The 16482-nt window shown below is 32.5% G+C and overlaps 1 protein-coding gene across 1 annotated transcript in view; it reads right to left on the bottom strand.

The window, feature by feature from the left end:
- The window catches only part of LOC108906047, a gene marked incomplete at its 5' end in the record, with an annotated part of 105008 nt that extends 88753 nt beyond the window's left edge, over window positions 1-16255 (bottom strand). The window contains one exon of the mRNA XM_018709187.1: window positions 16136-16255. Coding sequence (XP_018564703.1) covers window positions 16136-16255 — 120 coding nt within the window. The remainder of the gene's footprint in view (window positions 1-16135) is intronic.
- Between the last annotated feature and the right edge of the window lie 227 nt (window positions 16256-16482).

Here is a 16482-nt window from a genome sequence, read left to right on the forward strand (position 1 = left end):
TAGAAGAATTTCAGCCCCGATGAGGCTCTTTCAAAAATTTTATTTTCCAATGTTCTTCACTTGTTCTAACCTAGCTGGTTTGAAGGGTGTTATGTGGGGACGAACCATTAGGAAGAGCTTAAAGAAACTTGACATTCCTAGGAGAAAAACAACAAAAAATATTTCCTGCCGATTTAATAAAAGGGAAGTGTAACAGAACAAGTAATGTCAGAAGGATCCTGCTGTTATCTTTGATACAGTTAATAATTACAAAAATCAACTTAACTCAAAAAATTCCAACGTATAAAACATTGGAGAAAACAAAATGGTCACAAGTAATACCTATTAATCAATAATAATACCGAGGTAATAAGTGTCTATTAAATCTTTCTAACTTGGATTGATATTTACGTAGGTATACTTCCCCGATTTACTACAGTTTTCCGATACTACATGACCTCATTCCTCGCAATGTGATTATCGCATAAAACCTTAACGCCGAGTTATAATTAAATTACCCAATAATGACAGTCCATTACATTGTTCTTAGCCTGCAACTATTCACCTCGGGTAATAAGTATGCTCCAGTTAAACCGGAGAAATGAAGCAATGGTCAATATCCGATTTACGATGCAGTAAAAAAAATCGCAATCTGGCAATCACCATTCTGGTATCGCCAAACTGTGGCACAGATTAAGCTTGTGTGTGTGTGTGCGTTTCGATGTATGAACTTAGTCAAGGTTTTTACCGGCCTCACTTTATTAATAAAATCTGGAGCAATTCCAAACGCAAGTGTATCATAATTCAAGAAATGCGGCTGACTTATTATTAAACTCTAGCGAACACCTGTTGCACTGAGAGATTTCGTTAGGTACGTGCACGAAAAAAGGAATGGGTAGAATAAGATTTTAAATTCTGGTGTTATAATCGAACGCTGAGCGCCTAATTAACGATGTGATGGAAGTCTATACGAGTGTGAAATGTGTGTACGTATTTTTTAAATACATTATCAAGACAATATAATCATTGTTACGTAGACGTAGAAATTTTAATTGAATGATCTAACTCTTTTTATGAAAAATGTGAATTCTAAATTATCGTGTAACTTACTAACTAACTTACTTCTCATTAATTACAATGTTATTAAAAACGTACGTGAGATTAATTAGGCCGAAGATCAGTGACCTTCTTTATAGAGCACATGTTCGCATCTACACGATTTAAAAGAAATCCCTCTTGTTTTTATTTCATAAAATTATAATTTTTTGAAATTATCATTATGTCAATTTGAGACACCTGATAGGTATTATTGTGACATAATTAGCATATACAAATTAAAAATGGAAAAAATCGTACCTTAATTGATGTTATTGCAGATAATATCACACCGCTAAAACACAATATCGCATTACAAGTATTTACCGGTTTATTTAATAATTACATATTATGTAAAAAATGACCTTCCACTAAAATATGGGAACAACTATAACAATCAAAAACTAATTACAATTTTCATTCAATGGAAACGTCCTCATTATGAAACGTGTCGGTAGGTTCTGATCTATAAGGTACTACTAACTCAAAATATTCAAATCCTGACTTTCAAGTCGATACTATTCACATCGACTCCAATAAGGCATTTGATAAAGTGTTTTTTTTATCATAATCTATACTACTCAACATTTTACCCCCCCCTCCCAGATCTTTGGTGATTTTGTTTGCAGAAAAAAAAGGTATGGACAAAAGTCGTAGAAAATTTTCTTGATTCATAACTTCAAATCTGTACTAAAAAACAGTTGAATGTGGCATACTAGACACTCAAGCTAAACTTATATTTTTTTTGCAGAACACGCTGTATATTTTTTCAGACTTGGACAGAATGCCTCAGGGCTACAATGATATAGAGTTTTATAATAGCTAATAGTAAGGAAGATATGACCAAAAGAGTACGCTGACAATAAATCTATTCTTTAGATTCTTTTGGCTTCTTATAAACATTATATTATATAGTTATATCAAAGAAGTGCCCTATCCAAATATGTAAAAATATAAAGGGTGTTTCTAAATAAGTACGAAATATTTAGGGGGTGGTTGCCTAAGTTATTTTGTGAAAAAAAGTTCATATATACGTAGATCGAAATATGCTTAGTTTCCGAGAAACAGAGTGTTCACATTTTAATTTTTGATTTATTTTTATGAATTATTTCAAAGAGTTTTAAAGATATTGACTCGAAATTTGATGGTTATATTTTATTTAGAAATATTGACAGCAACCTACTAGATAATGTATCAATTAAAAATACACAACTTGCGATAAAATATGTTTTATTGTTTTGACCAAAAATGGTGCATCCTACTAAAAAAATTGAGGAGAATAATTTAATTCAGAATTGCTGGCGGATTTTAAAAAAATCAAAACGTATCAAATCAGTGGCGTATCATTTTTTTTATTAAAAAAGTTGTGACATTCTTGCACAAACGCCACTGGTGTAAGTAGAAATATTTGGATCACCCCAAAAAATGCCTATTTATCCCTCTAAAGCGTTTTTCAAATTTTGAGTAAATATCTTTAAAACTGAAATAATTAATAAAAATAAATAAAAAATTAAAATTTAAACACTATCTCGGAAACGAAGCATATTTCTACCTACGCTTATATGGACTTTTTTTCACAAAATAACTTCGGCAACCACCCCCTAAAATATTTCGTACTAACACTAACACCCTGTATATTCTGTCAAAAAAAGTAAGTCCAATTGTCGAATATAAGTTCAATTGTTTTCTAGTACAGTTTTGACATCACAAGAAAACTTCCTAAAACTATTGATTATACCATTTTACAATTCGTAAACACACAATACAAAAATTAAATTTTCGAACACATTGCATTTAAATCCAATCAGCAGAAGATTTATATGTATGAGTCGAAACCCATATCAGATTTCAAAATATTTAAAATTTAATTTTCTTTTACGAAAGTAACCTCGAATAGCCATAGGCGTACGTCGTCAAGGGGGTGGAGATAAAAAAAAATAACTGCATATATTTTTTCAATACTCCAGTATTATTACTTATTACTCAAATAAATAAAGAAGTGTACCAACTAAAAGCTCTAGCTCAAACCATTTCAAATATTTCTTTACGTTAAGAGCCTTTATCTAAGAAATACAGTTATCGACATAGGTACCTTTATAAAACAGTAAATTTATTTTCACTTGTTTTACCTACTCCGGAAGTTACCAGGATAAATACTGTTACACACCATATATAAATTTTCAATAGAAATGACAGGCCCTGAAAATAATTTACTTTTACTCACAAATTTATAACAAACACAAATGATTTTTATGCTAATGTTTGCATCTCCAATAAATATGTTTTTTAACCTAATAACCTGGAGCCTCACCTGGATCTAAATGTACCATTATTTCATACATAACGGCCTTTGTGGGAAAAAATAACTGTCCTCAATTTACCAAAAAACTAACACAACTACATTTGGCAACCCCGCATTTCATAAAATCTGGGAAAGGAAATATTACCGGACAGTTCTTTGCATCTATGCAAAGGGCGGTGGTGACGACGACACTTCACATTTCGATACTAATTAGTAGCGATTAGTAATTAGGCAATTGCTCGGTACTCTCTCGTGTCTTCGAAGTGGATTTATAACGGCGCGCGGGTGTTACAAAGCATGCTCACACGTACCAGTCAAGCACGGAGCGCCATTGTGAGGAGCGAGAGATAAATTAATGGTATTTTTGAGGTTATTAAAACTGCATTCCCGTTTACGGTGTGCTAAGCAGGTAATTGTATTTGTTTCTTCCGCTGGTAAATACCTACGGAACCGATGGAGAAAGATAACATCAATTACCGCCTCATATTTTGTCAATGGAGGTTTAAAGTGGTCCCAGCCCAATTTTATGCAGAATTACTGTTTGCTAAGGCCTGCGAATTTTTTTTATAACGGACTGTTTCTCGCCCTCTCCCGTTTGACTTACAAATAAATTGCAAATTTAATCTGTAAAACGGAAATACATAGTTACATTATTGTACAGAGTTAGTCACTATAATCTGACAACTTATTGTGAGTTTATTATTAAAATTACAAAAAAGTTTTAATACAAAGTTTTAGCTTTCTTATGAATTTTTAAAAATTTTCTCTTTTCAAAAATGTATAATATGTTACTGTTTGATTCAGGACACTTCGACATATTTCAGTTTAAAGTATATTTGAAAAAACAGGAGGGTTTATGTCTGACGGATAGCAGTGGCTATGGACAAGGCACGCCGAACAAACAAATGACTTGTAACAGAAGATTATTTATCATCATTAATCATAACAAAGAAATAATGTTTAATGAGAATGAAAAATTTAAAGTTATCCGTTTATTTTACAAGAATAATAATAATGTGAATCCAGCGCGCGTCGAGTATGCTCGTTTGCATCCCGGGTTTCCAATTCCATCTCGAGCTGCATTTTCCGACATTGAGCGACGCTTTAGATAAACAAAATCTCTTTGAAGACAGAAACGAAGAATTATAAATGAAGAATTAGAACTAACTATATTACTATATTTTCAAGATAAACAAATATTCATTCGAGGCAAATTCAAATACTAAATTATTGTAGAAAGGCCACAAGAGTCCACAGTAAATGCTTCAAGACAGTTAGAAATAAGCCAAAGTAAAATTATTAGAACGTTACATAAATATAAACACGGCCCTTATAAAACTATGTCGGTCCAAAAACTCACCCAAAATTAAAAAACTCAGCGATTAGAGTACTGCAGATAAATGCTACGGTTGACAAATGGCCACCTAAACTATTTTGAAAAGATTTTATGGACTGATGAGGCGGCTTTTCCAACAGCTGGCATTTTTAGTAGAAAAAATACTCATACCTGGGCCAATGAAAATCCTCACTGTAATAGGGAAAATCCAAGTCAAGGACGCACATTGTTTAATGTTCGGCGCGATACCAACAATGAGAAATAAAATCATTGACCCACTATTTTATGTAGGTGCTTTGACTGGGGAAAGATACTTGCATTTTCTTGCAAATCAAATAGAAAATAAATCGGAAGACCTGCCATATACCAATTGAATTTGGCACAAAAACTCCTCCGTATAGAACCAGAGCAGTACGAAATTATTAAAATAATAGCTTTGATTTGTGGATTGGTAACGGAGGAAATATTTAGTGACCTTCAAATAGCCCAGACCTTACACCCTTGGACAGTTTTCTGAGCGGTTACTTAAAAAACGAGGTTTATAAGGAAACTAGTGTAAACTTAGATGAACTAAGGCATAAAGTGGATCAATGTATACAAAATTTAAGTGAATTTTTTAAGTGAGTTTTTTTTAAGTGAAAATTAATGAGAATTATACGAAGTGCATCAATAATAATGGCGGTCACATTGAGCATCTGTGACCATTTGTGTTTTAGTTGGTTTTTATTAATTAGGTATTACAATTCTGTTAAAGCTAAGACTAAGACGAATGTTTTTATTATTATCATAAAATAAACGGATAACTTCAAATTTTTCGTTCTCACTAAACGTTATTTCTATGTTAAAATAGTTTGTTATAGGAAATAAATTAATGATGATAAATAAACTTCTGTCAAAGCCATTTGTTTGTTCCACGGTCCATAAAACATTCTTTAATTTAGTGATTTCCATTATTCAATTGTTTTTTCTAATACTGTAATATAAAAATTCATAACAAAAGATAAAACTTGTATTAAAAACTCTTTTGTAATTTCAATAACAAACTCACAATAAGTTGTCAGAGTATAGTGACTAACCCTGTACAAATAGTTCAACATGTCTAAGAGGAAGTTTTTCATCAAAGGAAACCCCAAGGTCATTCGGGGAGATTCGATGCAACATTATCTAATTTATATTCAAATAAAAGAAGCTCTTTTTGGTTGTAAAAGAACATACTTTTTAGCATTCAGCATAAGATCGTTATTGTCACAGCATTTTTTAATTTTTGAGAGGATCATATGTAACTTCATTCAATCTGATACTGAATACCTATAGGAGAAAGGATTTTGGTATGATCAGTACAAAGATGTTAGCGTTCGGTCAACTGTATCATTAATAAATAAAGAAAATAAAAACGGACCTAGGACGGAGCCTTGTGGTACTCCGGCCTGAATAACGTCGTATATATTTTAATAAAAAATTAATTAAAATATCTGCCCGTTGCGAAATTTTGATATCTACTATGTATTGTATTAATTATATTTATTTTAACTAACAATGATATGCATCATTGTTAGTTTTTATTTTGTATCTTTCACATACCTAAATTACTGGTATCGAAGAGATTATTGTTTGTAGAAAAACTTTTTGAATTTGTTTTAAAAGATAAATGATGATGATTATGAACTATTTTTTCTTTTATGTAACTGTTAATACGTTTACAGCAACATAATTACTTTTAATTATTCTTATTTCACCTTGAACAAGGTAAGTTCTGTACTGCACTCCCTTGAAAATTAAACAAACGACCTTTCCCCACTATTAAACGTATTCTATTTTTACCAGCAATTAATGTCACAGTATCATATATCAAAACGTTTTTCCATTCTCTAAAAATATATTGCTATATTAATTAATTCCAAATCTTAGTAGCGCTCGTAATCCGCGTATGTTACTAGGCAATTTTTCTACGTGTCCACGTGCTGCAGAGTGTTATGAAACTTTACACATTATCAAAGTTATATGGATCGACGGGTAACGGCAAGTTTGCGAGCGTGGGAGAAATCTGTAGGTAAATATTTTAATGTCAATGTCAACCTACCGAGCATATTGCTCAATTTGTGAGTGTGTGTGTATGTGACGGCATTTCTTAAAATAATCGCGGGCATTTTCCTTTTTCGTTTGACCCGAGGTGGACAGGAGGACAATACACCATTTGCCGACACAATGGTGGTTGGTAATGATGATAGTTATGGTGGCCATTTTTTAAAATTTAATTGGCATCATTTTCAAACGGGACGGTTAACTACAGTTTAGTATCTATTAATCCTAATAAGATGAAACACGGTCCTATTAAAAATGTGTAACAAATGAGTTGGACAACTACTTACAATTAGTTACGAAAAGGATCCAGATCATGCTACATGTTTTTTATACACTTAGTTTACAGTAATGGTAAAAATTTATTACTCATTTTGGAACAATTCTTAAATACACAATACTTTTAGGGATCACTTTAGCACTCCTCCAAATGCAAAAAGAAATTTGTATTTCAATCCAATCAGCAGAAGATATGTATTACTCGAAATTCATAGCAGATCTCAAAATCTTTAAAAAGTAAATTTATTTTACGAAAGTAAACTTGAATAGTCATAGGCGTACGTGATCGAGGGTGTTGGAGATCCAAAAAGAATAATTATAATTTTTTTACATACTTCAGTACTATATTATTATTTATTACTCAAACAAATAAAGAGGTGTACCAACTAAATACTCAGCCTTTATTATAGAAACACACTTTTTGACATACCTTTATAAAACAAAGTCAATTTATTTTCACTTGTTTTACCTGCTCCATAAGTTATCAAGACAAATACTCTTTTGCCATTTCTTCCTTATTATTAAAGGTAGTTCTATCAAACTTTATATCATTGTAATCCTAAGAAAAGAAGTCTGCCCAAATATGTTAAAATATACAGGATGTTCTATTTAAAGAAAACTCATATGTAATAGATACCTATATCCGAAACACAACTGTTTTTCCGAAATTTCAAAAAAATGTTCTACATCTTTAACCCATATCATTTTTTCTAATAAAGTTCTAGTAAAAAGACCTACAAGGCAATAGAATGTTCTGCGAATAATCCTGCGAATGAAATACACTCTATACCTATTTTAAATTTATAAAATGTATAATTTGCAACTTTTGATAAAGACTGAATTTTAAAAACAACACAAAAGAAGCTATTCTAATAAATAGTTAGTTAGATAAATGTAGTTTCTATAAAAGTTTGAAAGAAATCAATATTAATAATAACCCTATAGGTATTTATATCAAAAACAGATCAACTCGTTTATGAATAGCGACGATTCAAATTCACCATTTTTCTTGGACCACATCAAAGTTTGTCATTTATTTTACACTGTCAAGAGTTTGTATCTATAACTTTATTTCAATTTATCAACACAGTACTGTATTTATAAGTTAAACAATAACGTTAATATTTCATATACATAAAACGGTATCGATATTTTATAAACTTTTATAACTTTTTAACTAGGTTCCTAACCTAAGAAAACGCGAAACTTTTTAGAATTACCGAGAAAAACTCTAGGAAAAACATATTGCAGCAGGATATTCACTGGGGCTATTTAAGTACCTTTGATATTTTGAACATTGAATATCTAATGGCAGTTACACATCTAACGATATTTGTGTGGTGTGGATGGAGCACATCGTAACGATTTCTAATTGCGCTGTTAAATCGCCACTGCTTGTACAATACTCTGATTTTATGCAATGCAGTACAAGAACTGAGTGGGGAAATATCAATTAATTATTAGTATTTAATAATAAATTGCCTGGTACACATGAAAATATATTTTATTACACAAGTATTAAACACTAAGCGCGGTTACCTATTATTCACCTACATCTGGACTGAAAGTTTACACCTTTCGATTAAAAGTCTGGCAGTTGGTTTCCGCAGGTTTTATACTTTATATAAATAAGATATAAACACCTACTCCGAAAATATCCGGGTAAAAATGGTTATTTATAGAACTATTTTTTGTTAGGTCTCTAGAATTATATTCAGATTCTGTATGTACGTGTACTATTTAAAATTTCCTGCGAGAATTCTTTAGGCATCCAAACTCAAGCTGGGCAATTATTTCTAGTACCGTTCGGTCTGCGCTCGTAGGAGTGTATAAGGTGTAGGCAAAAAATAAATCTCCAGAGCGAATATAAAGTTTGCCCGTTTATGTTGTTTAATACACGTAATTGACGTTGTAAATATTCATTAAAACGACCAGAAGTTCTTTTCGTTAAGGTTGTTTCCGAAACCTTGAATCGAATTTGTTTCACACTAAAATGTGACGGAATTTATTGTAGGTGTGCACAGCGAAGCTACAATGGAGCTCTGCGATTTTTTATATTTATTTCACATATTTCCCGTCTAAAAAATTCCGTTTGGCAACTTAAAATGCATGCAATATTTTTTACATATATATCAATAACACCAAATAGTGTTTAACTTAGATTTTATATCAATTATTCTGTTACACCCATATAGCGCCGACTGGAAATTGAAATTTTCACGCACCTTTTGAATCCAACTGCCTAAGTTGTCCACATAGCTCCAAATCGAGATTGGTGGTGCGTTTCGAATTTTTCAGCAAAAACATCAGAAATACCACGAAAGTTGAGTTAAGATACCTACTACGAGAAGGCAAACAAGAAAAAAATCAATAGGTCAATCAGGTTCCATGAAGCCTACAGAGAACGCCCAAATCCTGAGAGATCAGATAACGGCAGCTGATGCGAAGACCACAAACTCTTATATTCTCAGGATAAGTGAACAGGCCAACGTTCCTGGCCATGCTTCAGTACACTCATGTTTCATGTTAAGTTTTCATGCCAAATGCATTGTATCCAATTAGGTAACTGTATATACTGTTATACAAATATTCTGAATAAACAAATTTTTACAATTCAGAACATTGTTAAAAAATTTTACGAGCAAAGGCTCATACCTAGCTCACAATCCAGCATCCAAATCACTCAGGAAATAACCAGGGACTTGTGGTCGAAAACAAAGAGGTTCATTAGGCTTCAACGTACTCCAAGCAGCCTAAAAAAGTCCTCAGGCAGATCCAAAACAACAGTGAAAAAAAAAACACCAGAGTACAATTATACGAAAGTGCCAAAAAATCAAGCATTGAGAAAAGGCTCTATGCAATGTGCCATCGGGACAAGTTACAGAGAAAAAACAATCAAGAGCGTGTCTTACCTTTAATAGGTCCAGAAAATAGAGTTTAAGATTGAACTTGACAGAGAAAGTCGCGATAGAAAAAATGCCGTAAAACGCGAGTGGTTTCCAATCAAGGCTCAGTCTTCGATGGGTCACTCAAGTTTTCGAGGAATTGCGCTGCAAGCTGCAACCCAATTCAAAGGGAACGAAATTACATGGGTAAAAGGCTAAATAAAGCAACTGTTTCTATATAAACTAAGCATAGGGTAAAAGGAAACGTAATTACATGTATTTTTCAATCAGTGTTACTAATCCTAATCTTTCACGAGTTTATTGTGTCTCTTTACTTCTAGAAATAAGATTTTGCATATAAGTGCACTGATGAGTCCGAGGAAACCATTGGCGTTGAAATTCTGCATTTTGGTTCATAATTTCTTTGCATTTATACTTCTAACAAAAATATTTATTTGAGTTCTTTTTGCAAAATGAGTAAATTTATAATCATTTTAGATTTCTGTGGTTGGCAACGGTAATAAGTAATAACTTGACAGTCCATTGCAAACAGTCATCAAATATCCAAGATCTCCAAGAATTTAATATCTGGGTTTCTTAACCTTCATTCAGTGAGTTCATTCCACGCCACTGATAGTTGACGTATTTATATCCGAATTGATCGCATTTTTTCCTTTAACTAGATAAACTATTAACCCAAATTTCATCACTCTACGTCAGACAACTTCACAGATATTTTAGGATATGTGCAATTTTCTTAAAATTTCAATTTGGATAACGAAACGCTACCAGACATTCTTTTATAGGACCTTTTTATTTTGATTATTCGAATTCAATCTAACATTTGACCTTGATTATAAATATGCGGTGTCTAAAATGTTAACTTAATTCAATTTTTTTTATATTTGTCACTTCATATACTTAAGTTCGGGAAAAGTCTACTAAATTCGTTCACACTAAACGGTGTTATTTCGCAAATTATCCATTTCCCTCATTTTGCCGTTTAAGACATTACAGCCGAATAACAACGTAATGAGCTGGCTCAAATAGGCCGGAGAATAAGTGCGTCAAATTCGGAGAGGAAGTGTCCAATTGCGGATATAAATTCGTGTGGGTGGCGCTATCATCACGCGTGCCGTACATTTTTTCTAAAAGAAGAGAAAAAGCAGCAGGAATAATTTTAAATACAAATCGGGAGCTCCGTCACGAACACGTTGATTATTTATTTTTTTTTCAAAATTTGGCGGTTTCGTAAAACATGGAAGTATTCCCATATAGATTATCTACCCTATCAATCTATGCACAGAACAGAAGTAAGTGGATTGCATAAATATTACGTATGCAAAATATGTAAGAATTTATAATGGAAATGGAAGCGTATGTCAATGTTAACAATAAAATTTTACAGAAGTGGAGCATTTAAACAGCCAACTCCAACGATAACCAACAACTTCCTTTAGAAATAGATTAATTTTAAACCTTTTCTTTAAATTCTTGTCAAATGAAGTCAGGTATGCTCTTTGATATAAATTTTTTAGAATTAATTTGAATTTTGGACTCACTTTTCACTTTTTACGATAAATAAAGACACACAACTTCATATCATATCACGACTCATATTCTGAGAAATATCGTCGAGTTAATATTTGTAAACAATTAAGGAGAAATATCGGGGTCAGAGGAAAGTGAGGAGCGCAGGGGGGGGGTCCTATGCTTTTCTTATGGGACTAAAGCCCGCTGCCAATTTGAAAAAATTAAATTCTATTGAAATTATTTATAAAACAACGAGAATTAATTTAGTTCTAAAGAAATGAAATGACACTCGCGCCCATCTCTCGTCCAAGTCAAAGAAAATGTTGGATGCAATTTTGAAGGTTCTGTGATAGAAATTACATTATTACTACTGTTCGTGTTTTTAATCTCTATTTTATTAATGTTACAAAAGTTTTGCAACTATAACTAATTTTTTAGATATAAATTTTGGTGAGAAATATTTCAGTTCCTTTGTTATTCCGTACAAATGCTTTTATCTCAAGTATTACTAATTATATTAATCATGTAAAGAAAACTTTATGTAACCCTAAATATTGCTGGGTAATGATTATGATGTTTTTATAAACCATTAAATATATTAAAAAGGATTTATCAACTGTATTTTTTATTCAAATAAATATAACAGAGCTTTATAGTATTTTTTAATTAATCTGGTTTTTTAAAAACATTACAAAAAATCATCTGTTGTGGATAATTTATTGTTGATAACAAAGTACATGGGATTTAGAAAAAATGTATGTTTAAAATCAATTTCGTTTTTAATCAAGTCTTTCAAATGTATTCCCCCCTTGCTGTCAGCTGATTGCGACGTTGCCACATTAATCCTCAAGTCAGACAGAAATTCAAATATTCAGTTTATGTTTCTAATTAATACAGCTGCAGTATGTTCAAAACTTACATTAGTTTTACATCAAAAATAAGATAATACTGTGTACTATCTATGGAAAAGTTTAGTTTCACAATATCTACATTTTTTTTCTAAGTTATGGGCAAAAAAAGAGCCGCACCGTCCATCTTCGCCATATAAACCTAGGTTAAAATGAACAACTTTCAACAACAATATCTCAAAATCTAGATTCAAAAAAAAAAAATTCAAAAAATATGACGCATAGAGGGAGCACTGGGTAACACGCTATATAAATTTCAAGTACATCTGTACATTTGAGTAAACCCGATATACCTCCTTAAAGATCTAACAACTTCAATACAATATTTTCGTATAAAGTAATAACTTGAGATGATACAATTCAGGTCACAATTTTCAGACAATAAAATTCACGAGCACTGGAAGCACATACTAAACTATTTTACCATAACCTTAATCGGAACCTACATTATAAAACTACCACGAAACACTGCAGGTCGTATATTAATAATCATACCTATTATCTTGAGAATCGCCTATTCAAGTCTGACCTAGTTTTGGATTTTTTTTTCTCTGAACCATATTACAATACGCGATGTAAATTCGAACGTGTAGGTGTATTTATTGACGCAGTGAGGTTAAAACTTTACAGACATGTTACCAGAAGCGCATTAATTAAATTTTAATCGGTCTAACAGAGGGATTCGTTGAATTATTCATGGACTCCGTATCCTTCCAATTACATAAGCCCCTTCCTCGATGTTTATAATCATTTTTTTCAGCCAAAGGAAACTTTTATTGGTGACCGTACGGGTGAAATTACCTACAAACCAAACTGAACTTCACCATGCTTTTGAAAACTCTATTACTAACATTTACCTTAACGAAGGTTCTTGTGCAGATTTGCATTGCATTGCTTTCTACATTTACTACAAATTGAGCTATAAAATTAAGTCTGTTTTCAATGTGACACTCAGGCAAATACTCCAAATTATTAATTTTGCAGTCATGATACCCATTGGTCTTTAAAATTCGTTGAACAGCTGATTTATCAAAATTCAATTCCCGGCTAGCCTGCCGTTTAGAATTTCGTGGATTTTGTTCGAAATACTGTAACGGTCTAGCTGTATTAACATTGTTTCTTACCCTTCGGTCAATTATTTGTTTTTTCCGAACAGAAAATACATCTTCATTTCACCGAAGGTCACCTCCAATCTTGTAAAGGTTCTATGATCAGGAATGAGGCGCTCCGGATACCTTCCTCGATATAACCCTACAGCTCTTCTTGAATTTTTTTGACATTACAATTAGCAACATGTCAACTTTTTCTGAATGAGAAAACATTTTGTAAGCACAAAAGTTATACGTTTGACGTTCGTATTTGAGCAATGACAAGTATTTTGCGACATTTATGCACTTTAAACAACGAACATTCAATTGTTTTCCAACGACTACTTGATCCTTCCACCGCTAATGTGATTTTTAGGTGGTATTTCTTTTGAGACTCTTAAAGACGATATTGCTTATAACATTTAAACGGGAAGTAATACAGAAAAATTTCTCTAATAAAAGTTTATTAGAAAAAAGAGAGCTTTTTAACAGGAAAAAAAATGGGTATGTTCTGGAAAAAATATAATTTATGACGTCATTAGCGGTTTCCGTCAAATTCAAAGATAACACCAACCACGTGTCCCAAATTTTATTTACATGTTTTGTATTCTCACAGTAGGCCCATGCTGTCGAGTTTGAGACACCGTGTACAATTAGGAAAATGTCATCTGTAATATTTCTACCAAATAGTAACAATTTAGGTACAATGCTCAATGATTGTCATTTGTTTCTCGAAATGCAAAGAAAATGCAAGACGCCACGCCACTGTCATAATTATAATATTAGTTTTGTGGCATTAATTCATACGAAAAAGGCTCGTCGCCTCATACATTGATATTTACTTACTTAATGGCTGTATAAAACCTAACTTCGTAACGGATGTTGGCTAGTGGTATTGAATACCTTTGCCGGAAGTCACGATTAAAAATATATACATATATTTTTTTATTTTTTTGATATTTCATTCAACTCCACGCGGTACGATGATTTAATTTGTGGCGTTCCTTCTGGGCAGAGTAAGCGATAATCGAAGAGAAGCCACAGTTAAATCCGTACAAATGGAAACTGGTCTATTTTTACGGAATGCGTGGACAACTTGCCGCCATCGGAGCCAACTACAAGAACGAAACAAAAATAAACCGCTACAAGCCAACTACTGAATTAATTTCGGATTTAATTAGGCAGCTAATTAAAGTGTTTAACTCAATTATCAACACAAAGAAAAACTGGCACCTAACGCCAAGCTAACAAACAAGAAAGAAAGTACGCGATATGGGCGATATACTTTCCACATACTTTCTGTCAATTTTTTAAAGAAAATTGATTTTAGATGTTATAGAAAAGAAACTACTAATTGATTTAGGATGAATTATAAACAGATTTAAACAAAATTCCAGATTGCAAATACAAAAGCTTTTTGTCAATACCTCCAACTCAATTATCTAAAAAAAAAAAAAATTGTAAAATCCTTAGTTTCCAAGAAAAAAATTATTGTAGTTGTAGTATTTTTAACCTTTACATCGCTGGGCTATTGCAGTCTTTAGCATCATTTGCATTATTTGCGTTGTGCGCTGTGCGATTCTGGATACTGAAATTCGATTTTAGTACTATCGTTGTTGCGAGAGTGTTTACATTAGTTTTTCAAGTGTCAAAAATGGCTCATGTGCATAGCAACTCGGAATTGATGAATATCGTTTTAATTTATGGCGAAGCAAGACCAAATGCTTTAGCGCCTTCTTGTGTGCGCGCAAAATGAATTCCCGGTAGACATTGCAGCAGCTGAGGAACGCCTTTTAGAGATTGTTAAAGAAAACCCCTGAATGAGTACCAGACAAATAGCTCAACAAGTACAAGGAATGTCCCAATGAACAGTGTGGCGTTTTGGACTTCTTTTTGTGGGGATACTTAAAAAATGAAGTGTATGGCATCGCAGTGAACACTATTGATGATTTACGCGAACGTATCATAGCTACTGCCAATAACTTACGGGTTGAAAACAGATAAGTACCAGAAACATTTATGTTAGTTCGTAGAAACTGGGTAAGGTGTTTGACATACACCTGGTATGTCAAAGTATTTTATTAATTACAACCACAAATTAATTTTATTTATTAGTAATAACAATAGCGGCAAAAGCAGTTGAATTTGTTGATATAAAATTTTATTTAGGAAAGAAATTCTTAAAATTTTTTATTCGCTCATTTCTTATTACACTTTGCTGTCGTTTCGGTCGCCGTTTGCATGTTTTGCCTTGCGTAAGATCAGGTTCTAGAGTGGACCAGTTTCCAGGGCCGTGCAGAAGTGAATTTTTAAATAATTTTCGAACTACCCTTTTTGTTTTTTTTTTACAAAATTGTATTTGTAACATTCTGCACCTTCAAAAATTGTTGTTGTTAAATCACCCTGTATACACATATTAGCCAAGAAAAGCGACGTTACGGATCGAAAACTACCTCGCTTACACAAAGTTCTCATTTCGTCAAAATTGCTAATTTTTTAAAGAAACCAGACGGAATTCTACTATAAATGTACTTAAATACAGTTACTATTATGTTTGCATATACGGACAAATGTAAGGGATGGTATTTGCTCTCACAGTTAACACCTGGAGTTACAATTTTTTTTTTGGTCACGAAAGGAAGGTTACTGACCTGAGAATCTTGCTAGGAAGCGGTGGAAGCCGGTGGCGAGAGCTTGCGCCAGGCACCGAAGGGCGAGGGGAAGGCAAGCACACCGCCCCCAGCCCCTTGACGGCTGCATCACGTGCGCCACTGAAACAGAAATGAAGAAATAAATATAGTTTCGGCTCAAAAAGAAATCAGATAAAAATATGTAAATATTTAAACACTATATAAAGCGGTTGACTGATAAAATGCATAATAAAAAACTCCACACAATTTCGTCACGATTAATAGCTATGCTAATTGTTCAATCAACTTTTTTCATATAAGCATTTGTTTCAATTGTGTTTACCTACTTCAGTTCAAGAATTTAAATA

Source organism: Anoplophora glabripennis, unplaced genomic scaffold, assembly GCF_000390285.2.
Source record: "Anoplophora glabripennis isolate ALB-LARVAE unplaced genomic scaffold, Agla_2.0 scaffold55, whole genome shotgun sequence".
NCBI lineage: Eukaryota > Metazoa > Arthropoda > Insecta > Coleoptera > Cerambycidae > Anoplophora > Anoplophora glabripennis.